General features: G+C 40.1%; 1 protein-coding gene and 1 long non-coding RNA gene across 10 annotated transcripts in view; one reads left to right on the forward strand and one right to left on the reverse strand.

The window, feature by feature from the left end:
* Positions 1-23,900, forward strand: part of LOC109028916 (uncharacterized) — a 176,651-nt gene that overhangs the window by 139,407 nt on the left and 13,344 nt on the right. Inside the window, exons 4-5 of one of the 2 annotated variants that reach the window (XR_002007924.4) lie at positions 15,477-15,701; positions 16,412-16,469. This is a non-coding gene — a long non-coding RNA (uncharacterized lncRNA). The remainder of the gene's footprint in view (positions 1-15,476; positions 15,702-16,411; positions 16,470-23,900) is intronic. The other variant, XR_002007923.4, reaches the window with a different exon arrangement.
* BDNF (brain derived neurotrophic factor) overlaps positions 12,239-23,900 on the reverse strand; it is a 69,585-nt gene continuing 57,923 nt past the window's right edge. For 7 of the 8 annotated variants that reach the window (XM_004050850.5, XM_063711056.1, XM_063711055.1 and 4 more), the window contains exon 2: positions 12,239-15,824. In XM_004050850.5, the coding sequence (XP_004050898.1) occupies positions 15,060-15,824 (765 nt within the window). In that variant the 3' untranslated portion in view covers positions 12,239-15,059. Of the gene's footprint in view, positions 15,825-16,058; positions 16,416-23,900 lie in introns of those variants that run through there. The other variant, XM_055356249.2, reaches the window with a different exon arrangement.

Genomic DNA, 23,900 nt, shown 5'->3' on the forward strand with positions numbered 1-23,900 from the left:
TGGAGGGAACCTTAAGATCCTCAAATTCTGCATCGTCCTGGCTATGGTCTAAATGGTCCCTCCAAAATTCATGTGTTGAAAAGAATCCCCCGTGCAACAGTGTTGGGAGGTGGGGCCTTTTTGGGAGATGTTTAGGTAAACAGACTAATGCCACTATAAAAGGGCTTGATGAGAGTTTGGCCGGTTTTCACTCTCCCATCCCTTCTTCTATTTGAGAACACAGTGTCCTCCCATCTGAAAAATGCAGCATCAAGGTGCCATCTTGTAAACAGAGAGCAGCCCTCACCAGACAGCTGAACCTGCTGGTGCCATGATCTTGGACCTCCCAGCCTCCAGAACAGTCAGAAATAAATTTCCATTCTTTATAAATTACCCAGTCTCAGCAATTCTGTTAAAACAATGCAAATGGGTGAAGAAACTCCTTTTGCAGAGGAGAAGATCAAAGCTGAAAGAAGTGAGGGGGGACCTGCTTAGCTTATGTGGCTAGAGACGTACAGAGCAAGGTCAGGGATTCCAATCTGCTGACTCGAGGCCCATGTTTTCACTCTGTACATGCTCATCCTTATTTTCAAAGTCTCCAGTTCAAAAATTCATCTCTTTGCAGTCACATATACTGAAAGGAATTCTGCTTCACAGTGCCTGGAGGAGCTTCAAGTGGAATGTGTCCGAACCAGGAGGAAACAATTCCCTTGGTTCTCCTCTGGATGTCAGCGCAGGTTGGTGTGCGGTGAAGGTAGGGGTGTGGAAAGCTGGCCAATTCCACTTTACAAGTTCTTTATTCTCTCATACCCAGGAAGTACCACAGCTACTGAATTCTTGGTGAAACCAGAACCTAAAACAGTAAAAGTGGAGTTGGGAACCTGGGGAAGCAATACTCAGCCAAGCCAAAACTAAGATTGCATATTTACATAGAATGGCTGTAGCCATGTTCTTCACACTCACAAAGTGAACACACAGCTCAAGGCTCAGTGGCCAGACTATGTGGTGGGGGTGGGATGTGGCAAGGTGTGCATGCGTGTGAAAGAACAGTGTAAACTCTAAAACATCTACAACAGGGAAAAGCAAAAAGAAATCCGTATTTCTCCCTCTGATTATCTTGGTCTCTCTCTTCTGTCATGGATTAGACCCAGAGAAGAATACTAGTCCAAATCTCCAGCAACTGTTCATCATTTTTAACCTTTCCTGCCTGGTAAAATAACCTGGGAGCTTTGAAAATAATATTGATGCCTGAGCTTCACCCCCAGAGATTCTGATTTACCTGATGCAGGATGGGGTCTACAATTCATAATTTTTTTTAAAACTCCCCAGATGCCTAATGTGCAACTAGGGTGGAGAATTACTCAATTAAACTATCAAGTTGCTTTCCCTGACTGCTGGGATCCCTTTCTTGGCTGCTGCAAACAATGTTGTAGCCACTTAGGGCTAAATACACTTATAATGTGGCCTTACACTGCATTCATTCAATTTAATAGACACTTGTTGAGTGCTTTCTGGTACATGGCTAGGTGAACTGCAGTGGGTACATAGGTGAATGAAAATGTCCACTGCTGTAGAAGAGTTTATACAAATAACTGCGGCTTAGTAAGGGAGCAATTATTTTTCCCAAGAAAATGCTAAAGGCTTCATGCAATTGAACCTTTAACATATAGAAACATTTTTTATATTCATAGAAAATTCATTTGTTAAGAGAAACCTGCCTAATCGAAAATTTGCTTTGATAAGTCTACCATGGTATACAAACAAGCCGTGGACTAGTGCCTAGGTTTGAAAAGTGAAAGCTTCTCTGCATAACAGAGAGTGAGAGCAGGTGATCAGCACTAAATGCTGTGTAGGGAAATGGTCAAAAGGACACTTAATGACTTTTAGAGATGGGATCTCAATCTGTCACCCAGGCTGGAGTGTAATGGCACGATCTTAGCTCACTGCAGCCTCAAACTCGTGGGCTCAAGTGACCCTCTCGCTTCAGCCTCCTGAGTAACTGGGACTATAGGCACATGCCACCACACCCAGCTATATATATATTTTTTAAATTTTTTTGTAGAGACAGGGTCTCGCTATGTTGCCCAGGCTGTTCTCAAACTTCAGGTCTCAAGCAATCATTTTGCTCCAGCCTGCCAATGTGTTGAGATTACAGGCCTGAGCCTCCATGCCCAGCCATAAGGCCATTTTTAAGAAGAACTGTTAAAAATGTCAATTATGGAATGTAAACTTCATTTTCACATTTATTAAGAAGTCTTCCATAAAATACACATTGCTCATTATTTAGTGAGAGTGAATTGTGTATGAAAAATTCGAAGAAGTGCTAAATCCCACCTTGAGATGGCAGAAGAAAACCAGAGGGTACACATGGGGCAACTGCCTGATGTGTGGGTTTGCTAGATTTTACAATTAAAATTGCAGGACACCCAGTGAAATTTGAATTTAAATAAATACAAATCATTTTTTACTATAAATATGTTCCATAGAGTATTTGCACACACTTATATTAAACAATTATTCATTTGGTTTGATGTTTTTTCTGGCAGCCCTATTATGGGTTATGGTCGGGTAGAGATTTTATAATCAGAGAGGGAGACAGGAAATGGACAAAGGTGCAGAGGAGGTAGAGTGTAAGGTACATTTAGGGAATAGGGAGAAGTAGGGTTGGAGTGCACTGTCAAGTGTGTTGGAAGTTGTCTGGACATTAAAGTAGGAAAATAAAGCTACATCCTATAAGGCCATAATGCCAATATCATCAATTTGTTACTCTGTCAGCAATGGATAGCCCTTTGATATATTAAAAGGAGGGAAATCATATGCTGTATTCATCCATTCATCTATCCATCCATCCATCCATCCATCCACATTAATGTATCTGTATCAATATGGCAAACTTGAAAAGCATATGTCCTTTGAATTTATATTCTAGTTCTGCTATATGCTCACTGAGTGATCTTCTGCAAATTACTGCCTCTCTCAGCCTCAGTTACCTGCAAAATAGGCATAATTAGATATACATCTTACATCTCTCATCAGGTTTATCACAGTGACATACAACTGCCAAGCAGACAAGTCCACCTTGAATGCCTTTTTGACTCGTTTGAGGGTTCCAGTACTGTGTGTGCCAACTTAGACCATTATTTCCCAGAAACATTCCTCTTAGTCTATCGATTTCATTCCCTTGCAATGCACTGGCCTTTACACCTGCATAGTCAACAGTGAGTAAAGACAGCATTTCTGTCTCTCCTGCCACATCGGTACATTTGTGTATAGGTAGGTGTTGCTATTTGTGTAATGTATTATGAAGTGTTTTCACGTTCATTATTTTCATTGAACCTTCAGAGAGATCATTCTGCTATCATGGGAGGATATTGGAAGTGGGTTAGGGTAGAGAGATTGGGGGTAGAGAGATGGGTTGGAAGGCTGCTGTGATAGCCCAGGCGAGATGCAATGAAGACCTGAACCAGAGCAGTGGAAAGATGAGCTGAAAGTGAAAGGAATGGATGAAAACAAACGGCACAGAAATAAAAACAAAGGGAAGTTCTGAGACCCGCGTTTTGGTCTCCTTGACATTGCTTCCATTTCCTCTAGGGACATGTCCTGGATAAGGGTGAAACTGGATGCTCCTTGGCAGTTTCAGATGTCACCACCCCTAACTTTCCATTGGATGAAAGAAGGCCCAAAATAGCCTCTGGTCCCATAGGCTAGTGATTACTGGGACTCAGATTCCTGTCCTGAAAACATGGGGAAGAAGCCAGGCATTTGCCCACTTACCCTCTCACCAGCTGACCCAGGGCATTAGCACCCTGGTGCCTGCTGACGCAGAGCATCTGCCAAATTCGATTAGCCCCGTGGCCTGGCTAAGCTGGGCATGTCCTGCACTGCTTCTAAAACAAGCCCTCCAGGAAGGGGCTGCGAGACTCGGAGATGTTTTTTCCTACTGTCAAGCAGGACTCACTGCTTGGCAGTTTGAGGTAGGGATGGGGAGGAGATAAAAATATTAGAAGATGCAGAAGATAAAACCAAATACTAATCTAACAGTCACTTCTGAAAACAGAGAAAACACTCCAAACAGTCAACATGGATTTTTTTTTTTTCCTCTTTGCTTCAAGTTAATAAAGCCTTTTGGAGTCCAGCAGAATGAGCCAAGCAGTGTGAAATGTGTGGAAACACGTTGTTGGCTCAGAGCAGGTTGCTTGGAGGTGGGACAGGTGACGATCTGCCTGTGAGAAGCCCATAGAGCTCTCTTCCCCTCACCACTGGGTCAGTTGATCCTCATCTGTAGATGAGAGATCCTCATCTGTAGACTCAGCCCTCCTGCAGCCATTAGTGCCTCTCGTGTTTCTAATCACAGGGAATCTAAAGAAATTTAAGGAGCCTCGTTCAGGAGCTCAGTGTTAGACTGAGCTTTCTGGTGGGTCCATTCTGACTCTGAATGTTGATTTTACTATCTAAAATCATTATTCTTGTTTCTATGGCTAGGGTCCTACTTATATTCAATTTCCTATAGAACTAGCATCCTGTCTTGTTAATTCCCAGTCATTAGAATCCCACACCCAAGTTTGGGACCAGGTTAGGGCTCTGAGTCCCATGGGCAGAAATCTCTGATACCTCTGACTCCTGTTTACCTGGAGGAAGAAGAATCTGGGGCAGCAGTTCTACCCTGGCTGGTCAACAAAACCACTGGAAAGATCTTTAAGAAATACAGATGCTTGGGCCCCACCCCCAGAGATTCTGATTTACCTCATCTGGTAAATCAGACGAGGTAAATTTTTAAAATTCCCTATGTGATTCAAATGTACAGGTCAGGATTGAGAGCCACCAGTCTGGTGGTTAAAATTTGAGGCCTTGGGATTATATAGATGTGGCTTCAAATCTGACTATATCATTTATTAACTGTATGACCTTGGGCAAGTTATTTAGGCTACTGTGTTGTCAGTTTTCTTGTCTCTCAAATTACATCTATCTCATGATTATTTTAGATAGCATGGAAAGCATTTAGCATGGCATCTGGTACAAAATAGGGATGTAACAGTATTGCCTATTGCCAAACACTTGTCCTTGTGTTCAACCAATTCCTAGGGTAATCTTACCCTTTACTTGATTTACATATGATTCTTTGCATATGGATCATCTGTCTGAAGCCCATCGATAGAACTCTTTATACTCATTATAGAACATTCTTCACCCTTTCGCATCTAACTTCTGCTGAACTCGAGGGACACATCAGTCCTCAGCACCTTGACTTTACTACCTGATCTACCTCATCATCAATGGGATCTGTTCTTAAGAAAGTGGGAAAGCCAAGATAGCAAACTGAGTTCATCTTTTGGTTCAGTTCAATTCAGTTGGCAGTGGAGCATGACCTTGACATGACTTGTGAGGCTGAGGTGCAGCAAAGACTTACAAGTGATGTCAGCCATACATGGAGGAAAGGGGGAGAGAAGGCTGGCGCTGGTGGCCAGGGCTATTGCAGACCCAGCAGGCCTGAGTCATTATCCTTTCTCTTCTCCACCAATCCCAAACACAAAATAACTGTAAAGTATTGACCTAGGGAGGATTGGGCGTTCCTGAGTCTTGCAAGTGGTTCCACAACACTCTGCCTATCTGCCCAATCCCAACAATTCACCGGAAGCTCATCAGATTGGCCATGAGGTTAAAGGGGTGACAACTGCCCCATATCCAAGTATTGGAAATAGCTGACATGAAGCTCTAGAAACCCTACATTCAGGTTTTTCAGCACAGAGCAGGGTTGTATCCACTTTTGGAAAGGCCTCCATGCAATGAAAGACTGTTTGCATGTTAACCTTAAAAGATCAATCCAGGACTCTTTTGAAAGCTAAAAATTCTAAGCACCACTGGTGGTCTCCCTTTTTGAAGGAAGCCAAATCCCTTGGACATGTAACTAGCTATTCCACCCCCCTCCCCCCAACTATGGCCTTTTTTTTTTTTTTCCTTCTGTATGTTCTCAATGCCCTTTGCACTTTTAAATTTTTCAGTGGTTTAAGAGTGGCTCCAGATCCAGGCTGCCCTGCTACTCACAAGTGTTGCAGCCTTTGCCAACTTAATTGAATTCTCTGTGCCTTAGTTTTTTCATCTCTAAAATGGGAGTACTAAAACTACCACCTAGTTTATGGATTGTTGTGCAGTGAGAAAATCTGCATAAGATGCCTTGAACACTGCCTGCTTATAGTAAGTATTAGTCACTATAATTGTGCAATGGGTTAAATGTATGTCACGGACATGGGGCAGAGGTTGAGGTAGGATTTTCCTAATGTGCCATGTCTATTTTTAGAAATGTGACTGTGGCCCCTTGTTTCTTTCAGACTATGTGAGTTCATCTATTTCACCCTGGCTTCAGTCATTGCCATTCAGCTGGGATAGACACTTAGGAATAATGGGCTTCATTTGGAATGTACAGTCTAGAAAAACACCCTTTATTGTAGTATATCTCTTCCATTTGCCTGAGTGTATGTAGTGGCCACAGTTTAACTGCCAAGCAGTATTATTGCTAGTGGGTAAACAAGAGTTATCTCTCTGAGTCTTCCAGAAAAGACAAAGTGACCCTGGATGCTAATGGCACAGATGAGATGGGATCTCTTCCAGGAGTCTGAATATGAGAAAAGAGTCTCTGAAGTGTGTACTAGATGAGCCCAGCTTATTACCAGTCAGCAGAGTGACTTCCAAGAGTTTGTAAACATTTTCTGAGGCTTTCTCATGGGTCTATAACTTTCCTAAGTGCTTTATATGTATTACCTCATTTAATTGTCACAAAATCCCATGAGGTAACTGGGAATATTTTTACCTGTCCTTTGCAGGTGAGGAACTGAGGCACGGAGAAGTTAAGTGACTTGCCTACAGTCACACAGCTCTTGTAGCAGAGTTGGGATTCAGACTCCACTCTTTACTATATTATGTGCCCCCTGAGTGGTGAGATGTTGGATCCCAGAGGAAGCAGAGCTCTGAGGTCATCAGGAAGGAAAGCAGGGCATGAAGTGGGAGCAGAGGTGGATTGAACAAAAACATAGATTTCTCAGAGATTCAGGCACAAAGGACTCAGGGCCAGGAATAAACCAAAGTTGGATTGCTGAAATGAGGAGTTTCAAACACTGGCATGCCAGTGAGGTTTGTCTCCTAAGCTAGCCAAAGCTCCACTCAGAATGACCTCTTTACCATTCTGAAATATCTGCTGTTGCTCTGAGGAAATCTGCTGCTGAATGTGGTGTTGCTGTGATTTGTTATGAGATACTTTTGTTCTCAAGGCCATCCTCTCAGGAGGAGGAACTATCCAGAGTACTCGGGAGGTGGTGGTGAAACAGATTGGGAACTGTACATCCTTGGTGAATTTATAAAGCCCCAAAGAACAGCGATGCAAACCCATTTCATTCAAACAGCTCTGTAAACAGTGACTCTACAGGATGCTAATCCAGCAGTTTCATGCAGAGTTTCCTGACCCTGCAACTTGGCAAAACACAAGGAATCTCTCCTTGCCAGGCACCATGTAATACAGTAAGAATGAGTGACATAAAACAAAGGTAAATACATTGCCTGGCTTTGAAAGTAAGGTTAGACCCTGGTAGAAAGTTTGCATCTTGAGGAATGTATGGGCACCTTCCCCAAGGTATTTTCTGCCTGCTTGTCAGACAGTTGGTAATATTTTTATAGTTGCATATGAAGTAGAAACCTTCCTTTGGTCACATCCTCCCCAACCGCCACACTAACCCAAGGTGCCCTCCTGCTTTTAATCTTGTGGCAAGTGCCAAGAAATAAGGACACCAACTATGGAGGGAGGCAGGAGATGCACAGTGAATTATCAGAATGCTTCCCAGCCTTTAAGTGCTTCAGAAACCTCTTTAATCTCTTTTTATGGCAAATAATGAAGCAGGAAGAATGAAATTGTAATATTAAAACTGAAATTTACCTCCAAGACCATCCTCTTGGGAGATCCCCCAAGTTCAGCCTCTTCCTCTGACAGTTGAGGGCATGGAGGCTCAGATACCGGAAAGGGTTGGCCAACCTGATGATTGAACTACCAAGATACCTGGCTCCCAAGGTAGGCTTGTTAGAATTCAGGCTTCTGTATTGCCTAATGGATGGGTAATACATTTGGACACCCTCCCCTCCATCCTAGAAATAGAAAAATCTTCTAATGCAATTTGCCTTGTAAAATGTGCAGGAGTGTGCACACACACATACACATACACACAGAGATGGGAATAGCTATGTTCAGGTCCTCATTTCCAGAAACCAGTTCCTACAATATAGAAAAGCTTTGCCACAAAGTCTGAGGAAGCCCTTTGTATTTATAGTCTGGTCATTCTAGAGGTGTGAACCTAGATTTCCTCAGCTGGATGTTAATAGCTGATTAATTCAGGATGCTGATTTAATTTGTGGCCTATAAAACGCTGTTTCACAGAGAATGGGCTGTGTTGGCATGTGCAGAGACCAGCTCCCCAGATGGAATAATCTTTTCCTTATTAATTTGCTGCATGTTGCTTCTCATTTCTCACAGTCATTCCAAATGTGTTACAAACGACTACATGCTCTGGGTCCTGAATCCACTACTGCTGTTGCTTTGAAAGAAAAAAAAATTGTTGACTATGAACGGCACTGAGCTTTCCTGGCTCACATTTGCATGCTCACTTTCAAACCATCAGTGCACTCTTCTCTTACAACACTAAGCCTTGCTCCACCTGCGAGCACCCATCACTTTTGTGTTGTTTAGGAAATGCAAACATAGATAGTTTGATGTTTTCAGGGCCAAGCAAACAGGTAGTGACATGATTGGGATCAGATCTACAGTTTCAAATTCTTGGGTTGTGCTATCTTCCTATTATCTAGAACATGTGAAAGGCTGTTTAATCCCCTTAGTCCAATGATCCTCAAAAATTTGAGTGGGCACAGAATCACCTAGAGGGGTTGTTAAAACTCAGACTGTTGTACTCTACCCCCAGAGCTTCTTATTTAGTAAGTCTAGGATGGGAACTGAGAGTCTGCATTTGTAAAAAGTTCCCAGAGATGCAGATGCTGGTTGCAGACCACACTTTGAGATCATCCCTTGAGTCTAACTGGAGGAGAGTATGGGTACTGTTATCTCCAAGTAAACACTGCTTGGTATCTGTTGGAGCGGGTCTCTGCTGGGTAAGGTTTCTATTTTATGTCTTTTTCCTCTTTCCTTCCTGATATGCACCAAATCCCAGTTTAGCAACTATTTTTTAAATGTTAGGGCTCAATGGAGAATGCAGCTTGACTAAATAAATTTAAATGTGTACTGCAGTACTTGACATGGATTTTTTCAAATTGTGAGCACTTAAGCCAGACAAAAATATTTCCCCTGGGTTCAGCCATTCTGTGCAGACCAGCCCCTGGTTTCTAAGGAACCATTTGAAATAGAGTACAGTACCAAAGTGCAGAGCTGCAGAAGCATCTTTATGTCCTTTCTAAATGTAGAACATACACCTCAAGCTCAGGATTTCAACTAACACTTTTTGGTCAATTTACAGGCTTGAGACAAGTCCTGTCATTAACTACAACGTTGTGTGTGAGGCTTTTTTCAGGAGAGATAAGCTTGTTTTTCTAAAGGAAAGGACTTTTGTTTTGCCAGATATAAAATAGCAGCTCACACTTAAATGCAAAGGTCTTGTTTATTGTTTGTGTGGTGAGGTTTAATTGGAAGGCCTGCTTTTTACAATTCCATGCTACTGACATTACCAAGCACACAGGATTGTTGTTAGAAAAGCAAATGCCAGGCTGGGGAGCTCCTAATCTGGTGGTCTGTGCCTTGTAAATAATTAGGGTGCGGGGGTGAGGTAAAGGCCTATGGAAATCCTACAGAGTGTCACAGAAATGGGTCTTCTCAATTATGATAATGTGTAAGATCACAGTGCTTTTTCTGTTAATATTTAAACATAGTCTTCCAGTAATTTACTGCAAATAATCACATATTAAAAAGCAAGGAGTTTGCTTTTTTTTCCCTACAAATAATTCAAATGGTGGCCAGAATTGAGAGAATGGATGATCATACTCACAAGGTTGGGGATAGACATGCAGGCAGTGTGTTTATTAGAAGGAATGTCCATAAACATGGGCTGGTTTGGAGTGGCTTCACCTACTCTAGTTGCTAAGTTTAGCTATTAGGTGGGGAGTTCACCAACCACCAGTTAGTTCAATGTAACCAACAAAAGTCAGATTCCCAACCATTACCCCCGCTTGTCACCAAACCAAGCAGCCAACCAACCTTTAAAACCACAGTTTAAAAACCCACAGCTAAAAGGATGGCCTATGTTCCATAAAATACTAATTTTGCTAGTCAACATTCTGAGGTTGGATCAAATCCATGAATGGCTTTTTGCAAGCTAAATGCTTCATCTTCCTAAATTTATGTACACATATATTGTTTCTTATCCCAATTAACAGTCTTTATTTAACAATGGCTTATCAAAATATGCAGCCATTTCTACTTTAACTTATAGACCAGGCTTGATGTTAGAACATGATGGAGACAAGTATGTTTTACAATAACCTTAAACCTTAACACTACTGGGAGTGCTGGCCGAACTGAGGCAATGCCTGAAGCCATTTGTTGCAGTTCAAAAAGTGTTTGACATTTTATCCAGATCTAGAAGTCACTTAAATGAATGAGGAACAATTTAACACTGACCCATTCTAAGACTCAGTTCAGATTCTCATTTCGAACTGTCTTATTATTCATTGAATTAGTACAGCTCATAAAAAGATTTCATAGACACAGCTAATGACCACAGAGGCTTATCAGTATGGTGAAAAACAACAGATCAAAGCAATGATCTGAGTTATTTCCTGGCATCTTAGTAATTAAACAAGTTTAACTGCTTACTCAATGAATGCAGTACACATTGGTTACTCCTATTAACTCCAAGTTGGATAATTTAGTAGATGTCTCTATTTTGTTTTTTTCTCCAACCTCATCTTCTAATGAAAACTTTCAGTCATGTTTACCAAACTCGTTTAACTTCAAGTAATTTGGATGTCATGTTTAATTTTTACTTTTTTTACTCAACCATTTAAAAAATATTTTAGTCCTCTGACTATGAAAATTGGTCAAGCCTGAAGTTTATCAAAGTTCTAAGTCCATGGCTGGGCTGTCATGACTGGCAGTCAAGGGCTTCTCTTAGACTACTTTTCAAGTTCACTGGACAGATTAGGATAGAGTAATTCATCTCATTAGATCTGTTTTTCCATATACACAACACAAGTCAATGTTTGTTATGACTTTCCTGATCCTTATTTATAAGACAATACAAGAGGAAACCATGTGTGTATGTTTAGAAATAGAAATGATACATTGCACAGATATAGTTCACCACGTTATGGGATGGGTTGTCAGTGTTCAAATGGGGAGGCTGAAGAGTAAGAACAGATGCTTTTTTTCCTTAATGGCCCTTTCTCTGATTTAAAATCCTTCCATTTATTTCCCTAAGATTTAGTGATAACTTTAAACACTTTAACTAAATTACCCAGCGGCTTGGCAGCCATCACGGAGGCAAATCCTTTTAGAAATCCTAGCAATCTGTTAGATTGTGGGTACTATGATATAAAATCTGTGTGCTCCATGTACAAAAATTAAATCAGTGCTATGGATACAAATACATACTGCAAATGGTACCACTTCCAAACCAAGGGTATGTGACCTGTCTCCAAATATTGAATTTCTTTTTTTGTTTTTTTCCCCAGTACTTGACTTTCTAAATTTGAGCCAATTTATTCTCATTATCCCTAAGTAAACCTACTTTGATTTTTTTTAACAGTTATTTTATAGTCAAATAGAGCCAGCCAGCCAGCCATAATTCGTGGATCCTGATGTTGCTAGGATACATGGTTTGGTATCTGATGAAAGTATATCACTTCAAAGGGGTAAAACTTTCAAGTGTCCGAGAAAATGACACTCCCATCTTCCACCATGGAAGACAGATCCAATCCTACAACTTCTCAGAAGCTCACAGACTGCAGGATTGGCCTCCCAGGCTTTCAAATAAGTATCCTCTCTGGAGGGCTGTTTAATTACTAAAACTAGTCAGATTAGTCTTAAAGCAAGGAACACACGTATTTATAATAAAACACGTTTTCATGTTTGTTTTACAGTAAAGAGAAAAAAACCCAGAACCCCCAGATTTTATGTACTTTGAAAATATATTTAAAAACATTAAAAATTCTATATTTAAAACATATATTATATGTTAATTAGTACACTTAAATAGAACTTGTATTTACAATAGGCTTCTGATGCGGTTAAGTTTTAATGCCAATTTTTTTCAATAACATAATTATATAAATATACTAAAATACAATAAATATTGTTTTTTGTTTTACATGGTGAATAATATCTTTACCATAGAGAGAACAAGGCCACAGACATTTACTTACATTTTCAATGGGAATCACCATAAAAAAGCAACAGGCCTGCTGCCATGCATGAAACACTTCTGCCACAAAGAGACCACAGCAAGACTTTAAAAAACAAAACAGAACAAGAACGAACACAACAGAGAGAGATTTTAACAAAATAAATCTTAGGTCAACATAAACCATCAAGCATGTGACTGTGATGTATCTTATTGGGTAAAAGAGCCACTGACCACACAATTGCTGGATGTGTCTCCTATGAAACCACTTAACAGATCTGGCCCTTGCAATCCTTTAAGTTTGTGATGGGGGGTTGTTGGTTTTAAATTTGTCCCTCAAAAGGAAGCTGCATAAAGTTAACATACAGCAGATATTCCAAGCATTCCTTACATATTAAAAATAATTACAAAGATAATATTTTCAAACAACACAAAACAAATCTACACTACGTAAAGTCTTCCTTCTTTCAAAGAGGTATTCAGATGGTACTGTGAAAGACTAGCTCTAAATGAAAGACTGAACAAATTGAAATTCTTTGCTGATGGTATCTTCATTCGTGGGTTATGGTGAACATCCTCTTTTACTTATCCCTCACCCTACTAAGATGCAGCAATTGCTTGGGGCTTTCTGATACTTAAGGATGCTGGTCCAAGTGGTGATCACTAACATTTTCAGGTGTGAAATGGGCTGAATGGGCTTAGAGCTCTAGTTTTCACTGGGGATCCATTTTTCCAAGAACCACTATTTCAGGCTCCCAACTTGACTTCTCCTAACCCAAAATGGCAGAGGTGAGGCAGGGACCCTCTCCATGAACAGACAGGATGGGCAGAAGGTTGCTGTGGCCTTCACTGGGGAGCACAATTTTGTCAGCTCTGTCCTGGCCTCTTCCATTGAGCAAGGCACCTTCAAGTCTTGGTGTTCTGAATGTCCAGACACCTTCCTGAAGTCTTGTCTCTGGACAAGATTTCCTATGGGTCCCCTTGATCATTCGGCCTGAGTTTGGGGTTTCTTTTCCTGTTCCCTTTTCCCTTACCAAAAGTTCTTAAAAGATAAACCCTGGTTTCCTCAAGTCTAGTTTCAAAGCAATAAGTGTTCAGGTAGCAAACATCTTCTATCTCATTGCATCAATCTCATGATCACAAATGCCACATTTGGCTCCCAACCTGCTCCAGGCTAATCCAATTTTATGCAAAATTATCCAGAGGTGGGATGGTGGGCATAAGTCGGCTTGAGTGTGGTCCTCCAGTCGAGAACCTCTTGAGCACAGTTAGATAATGTAGGCACTTAAAGCACGAGGTCCAAGCAGCTTGACACATGTCATTCCAGAGCCACCTCTGAAGGGTCCTTCAGAGGCCTTCATTTTGGAATGTCTCAAATACCATGCCCCACCTCCACCTAGACCTTGGGATGGCCACTCAGAAATTCCTCCCGCACTGCCGGTAAATGCAATGCCAACTCCACATAGCCTCCATTTGGCTGTTCAGTCTCATGTCACTGGCAATGTGGATTCCTGTTCTGATCTAGGTGTTTCTGGGTTGATACAGGGCTCTACCTTTTGCTTACAAGACATTGTTAAGCCTCACCATGAGTTTTTTTTAAGCTTTGCCATGATTTACCCAAATGTTTACTCCTCATAAAAAATAATCTTCATTTTGGGGTTATTTTTTGTTGTTTTCTGTTCTAAAAAAAAAATCACTGTTCTCCATGCTTATACGAGTGTCATGATGTGACACAATGTGTTCACTTGTTCACAGCAGTGGTAAAATATTTCAGAACGCGCAACTGATTTTTCTTCCTTAAAACAAAACAAAGAGGAGACCAGAGGGGGAGGGGGGGAAAGAATGTGTTCTGAGCAAACATAGGTCCTTCCGTCAAAAGCAGCTTACTCTGACCAACGCCCAAAGAATGAGCGGGGCCTGGGAGGTGCATCACGGGATGTGGAGTGTGAGCATTTTTTGTTCAGTTGCCTTAATTTTTATTCACTTTCCAGTCATCTGATCGATATTGCAAACATCTTCACAACATACAAATGTATCTTTTATCAGCCAGAATATATATTGAAGGAATTCTTTCCCCATCTCTACTCCCTGTGGGAACTAAAAAACAAAACAAACAAACGAAAAAAAAACACAAAACAAACAAAAATATACCCCCCATCCCCCATCCCCTAAGCCAGTAAAGCAATGACAACAGCACCTTGACATTGTTTTAATTCCAACGCTATCAGAAGTTAAAAGCAGTAAAACAGATATAGTACTAACAAGAACGAAGATACTTACTGTCTAAAATGTAAACGGAATGTTTTGGTTCAAATTTTTGTTGTTTTTGTTGTGTGTGTGTGTGTTTTTTTCTGTTTTCTGAAAGAGGACAGTTTATTATCAATTCACAATTAAAGCAGCATGCAATTTATTATTTTTTTTAACTTTTTATGTTTTCAATTCTTGGCAACGGCAACAAACCACAACATTATCAAGGAATGTAATGCAGACTTTTTAAGTTGTGCGCAAATGACTGTTTCCCTTCTGGTCATGGACATGTCCAATAAATAGATTGTAGAACCACTGTACTGTATAAACTTCATTTATACATGCAGTTCATAAAATTATTTTTTTCTTAACTGAATAATTTACCCTGTTATGTATATATACAAATAGATAATTTTTGTCTCAATATAATCTAATCTATACAACATAAATCCACTATCTTCCCCTTTTAATGGTCAATGTACATACACAAGAAGTGTCTATCCTTATGAATCGCCAGCCAATTCTCTTTTTGCTATCCATGGTAAGGGCCCGCACGTACGACTGGGTAGTTCGGCACTGGGAGTTCCAATGCCTTTTGTCTATGCCCCTGCAGCCTTCTTTTGTGTAACCCATGGGATTGCACTTGGTCTCGTAGAAGTATTGCTTCAGTTGGCCTTTTGATACAGGGACCTTTTCAAGGACCGTGACCGTCCCGCCCGACATGTCCACTGCAGTCTTTTTGTCTGCCGCCGTTACCCACTCGCTAATACTGTCACACACGCTCAGCTCCCCTCGGCGGGCAGGGTCAGAGTGGCGCCGGACCCTCATGGACATGTTTGCAGCATCTAGGTAATTTTTGTATTCCTCCAGCAGAAAGAGAAGAGGAGGCTCCAAAGGCACTTGACTACTGAGCATCACCCTGGACGTGTACAAGTCTGCGTCCTTATTGTTTTCTTCATTGGGCCGAACTTTCTGGTCCTCATCCAACAGCTCTTCTATCACGTGTTCGAAAGTGTCAGCCAACGATGTCAAGCCTCTTGAACCTGCCTTGGGCCCATTCACGCTCTCCAGAGTCCCATGGGTCCGCACACCTGGGTAGGCCAAGCCACCTTGTCCTCGGATGTTTGCTTCTTTCATGGGGGCAGCCTTCATGCAACCAAAGTATGAAATAACCATAGTAAGGAAAAGGATGGTCATCACTCTTCTCACCTGGTGGAACTGTAGGGAGAAAGCAGAAACAAGACAGAAAACTGGTTAGGGCTTTCTTTCACCGGGATGCCATGTGGCCCATCTGATTATAATTCCAGGCCATTCTGTAGGGTCAAGGTTTTTTTATGTCTTGGTGATAAACTCCAGCTGCACCAGACACAAATCAATGTCAGTAGTGTGCTGTATGTGGTTTAATATAAACCAGAGACGTGCAGTGTTTCCCCCAAGATCTAGCATATAAACCTGAGATTAGATGGCTTTTAAGCAAGTGCAAATTTTGTGGCTTCAAGATCTCCTTCCTCCCACTTTAGCAGCTTTGTAAGTTTAATTTTTAATGATCTCTGCTCATGCTGTCACAAGAAACACAAAATCATAAATGTTACTAAGCAACAACTGCAAGTGTAATTAATAGTAATTTTTTTCAAGTTAGCAACATGGTCCTTTGCAGGAATGTGTGACAGGAACTGCAGTGGCCTGAGGGGTCTGATGGTCCTTTCTAGCTATGTGATGTCTAGGCATGAATAGCACAATAAAACAGCAGTTGGGGAACTATAAGGAGCCTTTAAATTGACTTTTTTTTTTTTCTCTTCCCACAGAGATACTCTATTACAGCAAAGAAGAAAGATAATTTCATTGAGCCATCCTGTTTTACAGGTAAGGAAACCAAAGGCCATAGAAGACTTGCCTTATGTCATGAAGAAAGTTTATGTTAGAACTCAGGGCTCCCAATTCCACTGTTCTTTATTCTACACCTGGGTGGTCACAACTGAAAATGTTTTGCTTATTTCTAAACAGAAATCATTTTTTGACATGTTCATTTTAATGATGTGTCTATGCCTGGGGCTAATATCATGAAAACAATGTGTCTGGTAAGGAGAAAACTGAAAAAATCAGCATTAAAAAGACATTTAAGTCCATTTCAAATGCCTCCCATATGCAGACTCCACTTTATCTCCTCCAGTTCTCTAAAACCCTTCACTCCTTGGCTTTTTCTGGCTAATACACACATCTAGCTAAGAAAGCTCAACTTTTCTTTTTACTGGAGATGTTCTCTCTCTCTCTGTGTGTGTGTGTGTGTGTGCGCGCGCGCGCTCTGAGTTTATCCTACTTTTAAAAAGCTGAGTGGTGTTTTACACATTTTGGAATAGGCAGCTAGTGCTTCTTTTTCTGCTTTTGAAGTTTCCTGGGAAGTCCCTTAAAAGCATACCACAAAATTAATCTCTTCCTGTTTGCCAGAGGGTTGCTCTACTCTAAATTTGGCTCTACATCTACAAGCATGCTCTAGGAAGCCAATTAAAATGGATGAACAAGCAAAATGAAAACATACCTATGGACCAACCCAAGGTTACCATCAGGTGGTGAAGGACTTCAGAATCACTTACCTGAAGCATTGTGTCTCTCAGCAGCAAAGAGTAGCATCCCCAGCCCTGACCCTAATTTTATTCCTACTTCTCAGTTCTGAGGCATGGACTTACAAAAAGACACATACATGCAATGGCCATCATGATATCCAAATAAGTAGGAAAAGGAACTGTGTTTCTGCCCATGAAGTTTTACTGAATTCAAAGGCAACCTACCTCCAGTCAATAGGTCAGAATGCAGAAATGGCTGAAAACTCTGGTATTGAAAAGCAAATGTTCTCCACTTTTGTAAGAAATAACATTTTCAACCACTAAGAGACTTTATTACCATCCCTAAACACACAAAAAAATTTCTTTTAGATTTACTCTCACTTTGCACGAATAGCAAACATGCTTAGAACTGCTTAGATTGCACAATGTTCTCAGATTAGGAAGGGAAAATTGGTTTGAATAAAATACAGATGTCTATTCCGCTAATAACTAAATCTTTGTGAATGTTCTGAGTCCTGTACCATCAAAGAAATAGATCATCCATGGGGGTTTCTATTTCTGGTAGATTGTACTTACACACTGAATGAAAAAGCTTTCTCCTAATATTCCCAGTCCAAATGAAAACAACCCAAGGGGCATCTCTTATTTAGGTCAATAAAAGTTTGCAAATGTGGAATACTTTAGCCATCTACGTCACACTGGTAGAGACTTTCTGTGATCAGCTATTTTTTAATACCATATTTAATCAAATCTAAGATACCATCATTGTGAAACTCGACATTTTATATATCACTAAGAAAGCAAAAATGCAGCCTGGGTGACGAGTGAAACTCCATCTCAAAAAAAAAAAAAAGAATTAATGAACTATAGTTTAATACATATTTACTAAGTGCCCACACTAACTACTTAAAAATGGTCCAAAATACTGAGGCATCTTAAGCTGTTGGAAAATTGTTTTGTTTTCACCACTACAGTAATGAGTCTTTGAATGATACCATTTTCTATACTTGGCTTCTAGTTTACTCTGCCTTTCACTGATCTTATCTTTTTATTAATAACTTTATGAGAAAAATAATTAATGCTTTATATATTGTTCTCTCAGTTCCATGAGCAAATATTTCAGAGGGATAATTGGCATCTGAGTAAATATTACTTGGCTTTCATTCTGAAGCCCAAACATGGGTATTCCTCAAGCTGAGCATCTGCATAGAATTAGGAATTAACACAATGGTGACAAAGTCCAACCCCACATTGCAAGCCCTGCTCTCTGAGTGGCACTTCTGCAATTCTAACTGTCTACTCACTTGTAAGGCCTTGAAGTCAAGTGGGTGCAACACCAAACTCAATACTTTTTGTTGGAACAGTGGTATCTCCTACCTTTTCTAACAATGGTTCCCTGATATTTTGGGCAACCCAGGCATAGGATAGAAATCCTGGAATCAAGTTTGACAATATATTTCCTGCATAGCCTTCCAATCCAGTCAGTAAAGATGTCCTGTTAATTTTTCCTTTAAAATATTTGTCCTGGCCATCCCTTTTTATCCATCCCACTGCCACCATCTTGGCTCAGCCCTCACCACCTCATTTTGTGACCACAACGTCCCCATGCTGTATCAGACACTCTTTCTGCTCCATTCAACTCTGATGACCACTTCCTGGGTAACCACTCTCATATTATTCTCTTACACAAAAACTGGCAATGGCATTTTTGTTCTATCTGCTCAAATCTAATGTCTTCTGATATTCAACTCTCTCCAACATCTGCCCTCACCCTTCTTAGCTAACTTTCTCAAACTACTCAATGCTTCATCACTTCTGCTCCGATCAGGACAGAGCCCTTGGAGTGCCATACACATTACTGCCTCCTGACTTGTTCCATTCCTCTGACAAACTCCTCTCTCCCTCTCACTCGCTGCCAAAATCTTGCTTATCCTTCATGATCCAGTTCAAGCATCAAATCATGCATGCCCCTTTCTCTAATTACTCCAGCATACACTGCCTTCCTTCCCTAAAATTCCACATTACATCTTACGTAGTACTTGATTCCCTTCTCACTTGTTTTGTTTTGTTTTTTTCCCAAGACAGAGTCTTGCTCTGTCGCCCAGGCTGGAGTGCAATGGTGCGATTTCGGCTCACTGCAATCTCCACCTCCTGGGTTCAAGCAATTCTCCTGCCTCAGCAGGAGGTAGCTGGGATTACAGGCGCCCACCACCATGCCCGGCTAATTTTTGTATTTTTAGTAGAGATAGGGTTTCACCATGTTGGCCGAGCTGGCCTACTCACTTGTTAATTGTTAACCGTATTTGCTCATTCTAGTCAGTCTTCAGCTGAAAGGTAAGTTCTTTGAGGGAATGGATCATGTCTGAGCCCCCATAATGCTTAACAGAGAAAAATGTAATAGCAGTACTCAGTAAAAACTTACTGATAGGTTTATTAAACTAAGAGAAAAGACAGTTTGGATATAATTTTCGTAAGAAGCCTTTTCATTTGGAAAGATTAGTGAACCCATTGAAATTCTCAGGTAAATATAGACTGTGCTAACCCCAAATTATAAACTCTAAGGCAGTGGTCCCAACCTTTTTGGCAGCAGGAACCAGTTTTGTGGAAGACAATTTCTCCACGGTCTGGGAGTAGCAGGGTGGATGGTTTTGGGATGAAATGGTTCCACCTTAGATCATCAGTTAAATTATCATAAGGAATTGGATTCTCATAAGGAGCACGCAACCTAGATCCCTTGCATGTGCAGTTCACAATAGGGCTCATGCTTCTATGAGAATCTAATGCTGCTGCTGATCTGAAAGGAGACAGAGCTCAGATGGCAATGTTTGCTCACCCGCCGCTCACTTCCTACTGTGCAGCCTGGTTCCTAACAGGCCAGGGACTGGTAACAATCCATGGCCTGGGGGTTGCGGATCCCTGCTCTAAGGAATTTGACAGATAGCAATTATCAGCCATGACCAACTTCTTGAGTTCCTCTAATGGAATAAAACCTTACTTGAATAATTAAAAAGCAGATAACACTACCACATACTAACTGTCCTACAATTTCCTGTGTAGCTCTATTTCTAACAGATCAATAAGAGACTTGGGAAGTAATCAGTACTAGTAATAACAATAATAATAGCAAAATTTGTAGTTTTCAGCCTTTTAACTTCTTGTTTCTTATTCTGCTAAGCTTTCAATGAGTAATTTTATATACTGTATTAGGAAATAATAAAAGATTAAATAAGAGCTTCCAGGACAATTTTTCATTTTCAACCTTCGGATGACTCTTTATCACACATAAGATAAAGAGGCTGTGTAATATTGCTAAGTAGATTATATATTTATTTATACTTAATAAATTCATTGATGCTGTCTAATTCTGCTTTAAGGCTTACAACCATTAATTCAACCACATCTATAAAATGCTAGGAAGGCTTTCATAGCCCCACTGTCAGGAAATTCAATATAGTACATAGAACTAAAAAGAAAATCAATGAAGTAGATATCAAGTTTAGCTTTAAGTGTGACTCACAAGTCTTAGACATTTCACTGAAAGAATGTCCATAACAACATGCTCTTTTACTCTTGCTGTAGTCATAACTTACATTTGTCTAAGAGACTATAGAACATTCACAGGAGTCATCTAATTTGATTTTTACAAGGAGACAGGATGGGTATTATTATCCCCATTATATAGATGAGGCAATTATGCGTCAGAGAGGTTAGGTAACCTGTCAAATGCTGTAAAGCTAGTAGGTCACCTGTCTCCTGAACGAAGCTTTTACCATCAGGATGTGTTGCCAGTTTTAGAATATCAGCCACAGAGAAGAGAGTGGCTGTGACAATGAAGGAGCTTACAAAATGTGGACACAGTTTTCTGCAGCTGTGTGTGTCCTGGAACCTAACTTTCTAAAGGGAGTGCCATTAAGATACTACTTTGTAGGTCTAGATTAATCATGACCAAGATCCTTCAACTTTAAGGCTTGATTACTTCAATGGATGAAATTTCAGACAATGTGGTCTTTTTCTAAGAGAAAGAATTGCAAAAATTGTAGCATGTTAGAACTAAGTTTCTATGGCCAAAGGTGGGAAAACAAGCAACAGTACAGATAATTCAGGCATACAGAAAAAAAAAAAGTCTTGTTTGTTCCCAGCCCCTTTGGGTTTTACCTGTGAGCGTGTAATCAGAGAAAACACAGTTTAAAGATATGGCTGCTCATTTTAGACAGTCCTATAAAGATAATGGTAATGCTGAAGAAGTTATTAATATTTGGTTCCTAACATATATGATACAAACTATTAAGAGTTGACCTTAATGAAATCTTGCAAATCAATATTTAAAAATTTTTAATTTGCATCCAGTTGACTATATCCATATGTTAGACTTCCTTTTGTTCGTTCATTCATCACACATGAAGTCTACTTTCCAGTCTTACTTACCTCCCTCCCTAGGAGGGAGGTAGGACATACGTAACTAGAATATAAAGGTAGAAATGACCCAGAAAAGGTACAGATACAATTTTATAAAGAGAAAGAAGTTACTTCCAGTTAGGGAATAAAGGAATGCATTGTCAAGAAGTTTGGAAAGGGCCAGGTGCAGTGGCTCACACTTGTAATCCCAATGCTATGGGAGGCCGAGGTGGGAGGATCGCTTGATCCCAGGAATTCAAGATCAGCCTGGGCAACACAGTGAGACCAGGTCTCTACAAAAACTTAAAAATTAATCAGAAGTGGTAGTGCACACCTGTAGTCCCAGCTACTTGGGAGGCTGAGGTGGGAGGATCACTTGAGTCCAAGAAGTTGAGGCTGCAGTGAGCCATGATCAAGTCACTGCACTCCAGCTTGGGCGACAGAGAGAATCTGTCTCAAAAATAAATAAATAAATAAATAAATAAATAAGAAGAAGAAGATTGCAAAGAGTTTAAATGTTCCCTACAGTGACAGTGGGTATTCACTGTCCTGAATGGCAGGAATGTGGGAAGGCATAGAGTAAATGTCTGGGGAGAAGAGTGTGGAATGGGAACAGTGAAAAATAAGATTGAATGATTGCCAGATTTTGAAAGCCTCTGGGGGGATGCCAAAGAGTTTGGATGTTGCCATATGGGCACCAAAGAGCCAATGAGAGTTTCTGAGCATGGGAATGCTGCAAGAAGACCAGTTTATCATCATATGAAGGAGGACCTAAAAAAAATGATAGACTAGAAGAAAATAATTGGCTGACTTTACTCTTAGTGACTATGGAGCTTTAAAAATAAATATTAAGTAGTTACTTAAATATGGGGTTAAAGGCCTGGCTATATCTTTTTAATTAATCCATTTATTTATTTATAAGCTGAAATGAGTTGCAAAAAGAAAAGTGGTTGAGAGAGTGTGCAGAGCTGAGTAGTAACCATCAGCAATGTCTGGGTTGGCAGAAAGAACAAGATAGAGAAAAACGGAGGAAAGGTGGGACTACAAACTGATTCCAATTATAATTACAGTGAATTTTGATTACACTGCTCAGTACTTTTAATTCAAATATCTCCAAACACTTTGCAAATATTAACTAATTAAGACTCAGAAGACCCTAGAGATGTAGGTAACTATAATTATCCCCATTTGGTACAGGAGGAGAGAGGACCAGAGTTTTTAATCAACTCATCTACTCACTGTGGTTCCCCTGATAGAACAAGTTCAGAACCCCAGATTCCAAAGGAAACTAGGCCTTAAACTACAGGGATTATTTCATTCCTGTATATTATTTCCACATTATTTTCCCATCATATATGTATTGCCTAGCTAAGAAGACTAAACAAACAAGAAAACACCACCACAACAAAAATCACCCACACATTCCTCAAAGAAAATAATTAGCCATTGAAATCTATAAATAAAATGAAAAAAAAAGTAATGGTCATCACAGATACTCACCTACTTATCCGGATGGCCATTCAAGTGAAATTAATATTTTAGTAAATGTTATCTGAAAATGCAGATATTCCAAAGCTTTGCAGGTACCTTTAAAAATACAGTTTTTAGCCGTAATTAGCTTATGTCCGAGAACATCCAAATACATGTCCTACAAAACACAGTCCTTCATACCACAGTACGCTCTAAGCCCCTGGTATGTCCATGGTGTTGATTGATACTTGCAGACATCACTTAAACTCACTAAGAGTGTCAGAGAAATTGCTGATTCTTAATTCATATCTGAAGTGATACCTACATGTAACTACCATAAGAAAAAATGTATAATTTCCAGAATCATTAATTTGGTGGAAAAATTTGCATGCATCTTTGTTAGAAAGCACCATAGCTCTGACCCTCTGTTACTTCCCACTACACCCCTACTCCCCATCTCTGAAAATATAAGGATTTTTTTTTATCGGCAGATGTTCCATCTTCAAGAGTAAATTTAAAATGCCTATGTTACAAAGACATTTGTTTTTGCTTGATAAGGAGCAAAGGATAAGGATTGACATTGGGTATTCTCCTTTGAATTAGCACCTAGAACAATTTGTACAGTACCATGCGCAAACTAAGTACTCAATTCTCTTTGTGCTAGAAATATTTGTATAGTATTTAGGGAAGTGCAATTAAACTAAAAGCAGTAAGTCTTAAGGTAAATTGAAATTATGTCATGAATTTTGGAATAAATGATAAAAAATGCCCAGCACAAGGGCCAGAACTGGGCAGAGAACATCCTATCTGGCTTCCTGACCCCAGGCACTTAGTGCTTCCATCAAGAGAAAGAAATTACTTCCAGTTA

This window comes from Gorilla gorilla, chromosome 9 (assembly GCF_029281585.2).
Source record: "Gorilla gorilla gorilla isolate KB3781 chromosome 9, NHGRI_mGorGor1-v2.1_pri, whole genome shotgun sequence".
NCBI lineage: Eukaryota > Metazoa > Chordata > Mammalia > Primates > Hominidae > Gorilla > Gorilla gorilla.